Genomic DNA, 3,226 nt, shown 5'->3' on the forward strand with positions numbered 1-3,226 from the left:
ATACAAATAAATGAAATTTGAGTTTTATATTATTTTACATTGAAAGGTTTCCAAAATTAACAACAATGCTCTCTTGATGCTTAAGAGCCTTAAATCTAGGATGACAGCTTGCGCTCACATTGTCGACAATGAGATAAAAATTGTTTCTTTTGAAAATTTATTCCGCAGTCAGTTCATGAGCTTGATCTTCCCCTTCATAATCAAAATGAACTGTCTGTCAATATCATATTTCTCGGCTATTTCTCTCGCTGTTACAAGAGATGATTGATCGAATTTGTTATTGCGTCTAGGTGTTGTATAGCCACATCTAAGTGCATGGATTCGCTTTGTCACCTTTTACTTATATACATTTATCTTTATAAGAATGTTGATAAAGTTTATATCTCAGGTTAAGAATATGTATATCTCAAGTTAATAATATCTCAATCTAATAAAGTTTATATATCAATCTAATAAAGTTTATATCTCAACTTAATAAAGTTTATATCTCAATTTAATAAAGTTTATATTTCAATTTAATTAAGTATATCTCAATTTAATTTAGTATATCTCTAGTTATTTAAGTTTATATATCAATCTAATATCTCAATTTAATAAAGTTTATACCTAGGTAACACTGAAAATGTTTAGAAATTGAAATGACTTAATGTAGAAAGTTGCCAATTGTTTTTTGAAGTAATCTCCGTTCCTCTCTACACATCGTCGCATTCGATGGAACCACTGAGAAAAGCAATGGGCCCATTTTTCCTTAGGGATCTCTTATATGGATTTTCGTAAGCTTTCACCGCATCTTCAGGGCTCGTAAAGCGAAGACCTCGAATTTAGTTTTTAGTTCTTGGGAATAAATGAAAGTCGCAGGGCGCCAGGTCAGAACTGTATGGCGGATGACTCATTATCTCGGCACCTGCCATAGTCAAATATTCAACAGTCCGTTTTGCAGAGTGCGCTGAAACACTGTCGTCGTGAAGGACGATCCTGTTTCATGGGCGCTGCTGTGGAATTTTTTATCGAACGATATATAAAAAAGCGGTAAAAAATACGATATTCAAGTACTACACTATTAATTTTTCAATTATGTTTTGAGTTAATGAATTTGTTAACTAACATTATTTTAATTTACCGTAAATTCAAAAGTTTTAAATTTAAAAAAAATTGTTTAAAAATCGATATTTTGTTTGCTTGGGTTGTTGTACGAGGCCCCTGCAAGAGCGAGGCCTCGGGCGATTGCCCTGTTCGCCAAACCCTAAGGCCGCCGCTGTGTTGCTGTTGCTAGTGTCTGATATTGTTTTTAGTACAATAAATATGTGTTTACTGTAGGTATCTTTTTTGGATATTGTTTAAATCACGTTAGTTAGGAGACAATTAGGGTATCAAGATTTAGACCTAGATGTATTTCCATTTTTATTTCTTTACGAGTTTAGCGCTTCCGACGCCGAGAAAATTATATTTATCATATTAATCGAGCATACAATATATATTTTGGATACCATAGAGTAGTAGTATATGGTATTATGGATATTTTGTGTTAACTACTTACCTAGCGAATGCGGATATATACACGATACAGTAGGTACGTCAAGCATCCGGATCGGAGAAGGGTGACGAGACGAGGTACGGTTCATGATACGTCACGAGTCGTTGACCTTCACTTGATATAGGCATCTCTCTCATTCACGCATTAACTGAAAAGGACAGAGTTACACGATCCGACATTTTGTTTACGTCGCGACTTGTGGCATTGACGTGTTTTTATGAAATGTGCGAACACGTCCCTTGATAGTATTGTTACAATAACATTTATGTAATATGCGTGTATTTAAATACGATGTTATTCAACTAATTACTGCGATACATAAACGGCCTTGTTTGTGGGATAAAACAGTTGAGAATTATAAAGATCGTACTGAACGGAGAGCCGCTTGGGAAGAAGTTTTCACAATAGTAGACGATGGTTATAATGATTTAAGTGCTGAGGACAAACGAATTACCGGTGAGTTAAAAAAAACTTGTTATTTTCAATGTTTATATTGTATTCACGGTGCCTACGATACACAGCCACGAACGACGTCACGACTTACGGTTAAACGATTACAGATAAAGGTAGTTCTTCACAGAAGTAAAAAAAAAACTGAAAATATTTTTCATGGTAATAATTTAAATTAGCTTTAGATCATTTGATACATAGTTTGCCAACGAATATTATTCAAAATATGATAACACTTAAGAGACGAGATTTAGTCCTTAATTTTCGATATTCAGATAAGGCGGAAGCATTTCAAATTAATATATTTTACGTAAAATTATTAACATGAATGTTTTTATCATCACCCGGTGTGAGAATAACAGACTAAAAAACTCAACCTTGTTTAATTTTTAAACATTATTTATTTCATTTTATTCTTCACAATAACGAGATTTTTATTTTCAGGAGAAAAAATTATATGTAAATGGACGAACATACGCGATACTTTCGTTAAATCGCTTAGATCTCGTATGGGGGCACCAAAAAGGAAATACGTATACTACGACCATCTAACCTTTCTTTTAAAGTCTCACGTAGAGGACAACGACACCAATGGCGATTCCGTTTTCTTTATAAACAATGATAACTCGCCTAAAAGAGAATGTTCTAGAAAGAGATCTAGAAGAACGGAGCACGTTGCGTCTGGGAGCGATTATGAACAGAATCAGAATGCAGAAGTTATATTAGATCAATCTCAAAGTGACAATGAAATTGAGCAAAGTGTCTTAGTAGATACAAATGATGCTAGAGTAATGAATGAAGACGAGGCATTCTTTGCGTCACTCCTGCCTACAGTAGTAAAATATAATGAAGATGATAGGCTGGAATTCAGAATGGAAGTGTTAGGAGTCATGAAGAAAATAAGAGATAAAAGACATTGGAGTTCAAAAATAGAATGATAGACAAGTTAATTGCTGCGAGATAATAAGATATTGCAAAGCCCAGTAAGCAATGATATATGTTATTAGTTAGAGGGTCAGATAAGATCTCGGTTATTTGGCGGAAGTGTTGCCTTACGCGAAAACATATGTAATATATGTTAGTACATAAAATTGTATTGCAAAAAGTAAACAATGTAGCAACACGTTTTAAGTTAATTAAGCTAATATGATGTTTTGTTACCATTTGTTTCATTTGAATTTAAGCTCTGTAGGTCAGGATGATATATGGATAAAGGCATATATAAGAATAAAAAACAAAAGC

At 33.5% G+C, this 3,226-nt stretch overlaps 1 protein-coding gene across 1 annotated transcript; it reads left to right on the forward strand.

Moving 5' to 3' along the window:
* The first annotated feature begins 1,729 nt into the window (after window positions 1-1,729).
* Window positions 1,730-3,144, forward strand: LOC123714859. The gene is made up of 2 exons (XM_045669471.1): window positions 1,730-1,990; window positions 2,429-3,144. The coding sequence occupies exons 1-2, from the start codon at window positions 1,807-1,809 to the stop codon at window positions 2,920-2,922; spliced, it is 678 nt and encodes a 225-aa protein (XP_045525427.1). The 5' UTR covers window positions 1,730-1,806; the 3' UTR covers window positions 2,923-3,144.
* The last annotated feature ends 82 nt before the right edge of the window (window positions 3,145-3,226 follow it).

This window comes from Pieris brassicae, chromosome 10 (genome assembly GCF_905147105.1).
Source record: "Pieris brassicae chromosome 10, ilPieBrab1.1, whole genome shotgun sequence".
NCBI lineage: Eukaryota > Metazoa > Arthropoda > Insecta > Lepidoptera > Pieridae > Pieris > Pieris brassicae.

What these genes read in the sequence shown, in the direction of transcription:
- LOC123714859 (XM_045669471.1), top strand. Translation starts at nt 1,807, where the DNA reads ATGCGTGTATTTAAATACGATGTTATTCAACTAATTACTGCGATACAT. An exon ending in TGAGGACAAACGAATTACCG is followed by an intron (nt 1,991 to 2,428) that starts GTGAGTTAAAAA and finishes TTTTATTTTCAG; the next exon opens with GAGAAAAAATTATATGTAAA.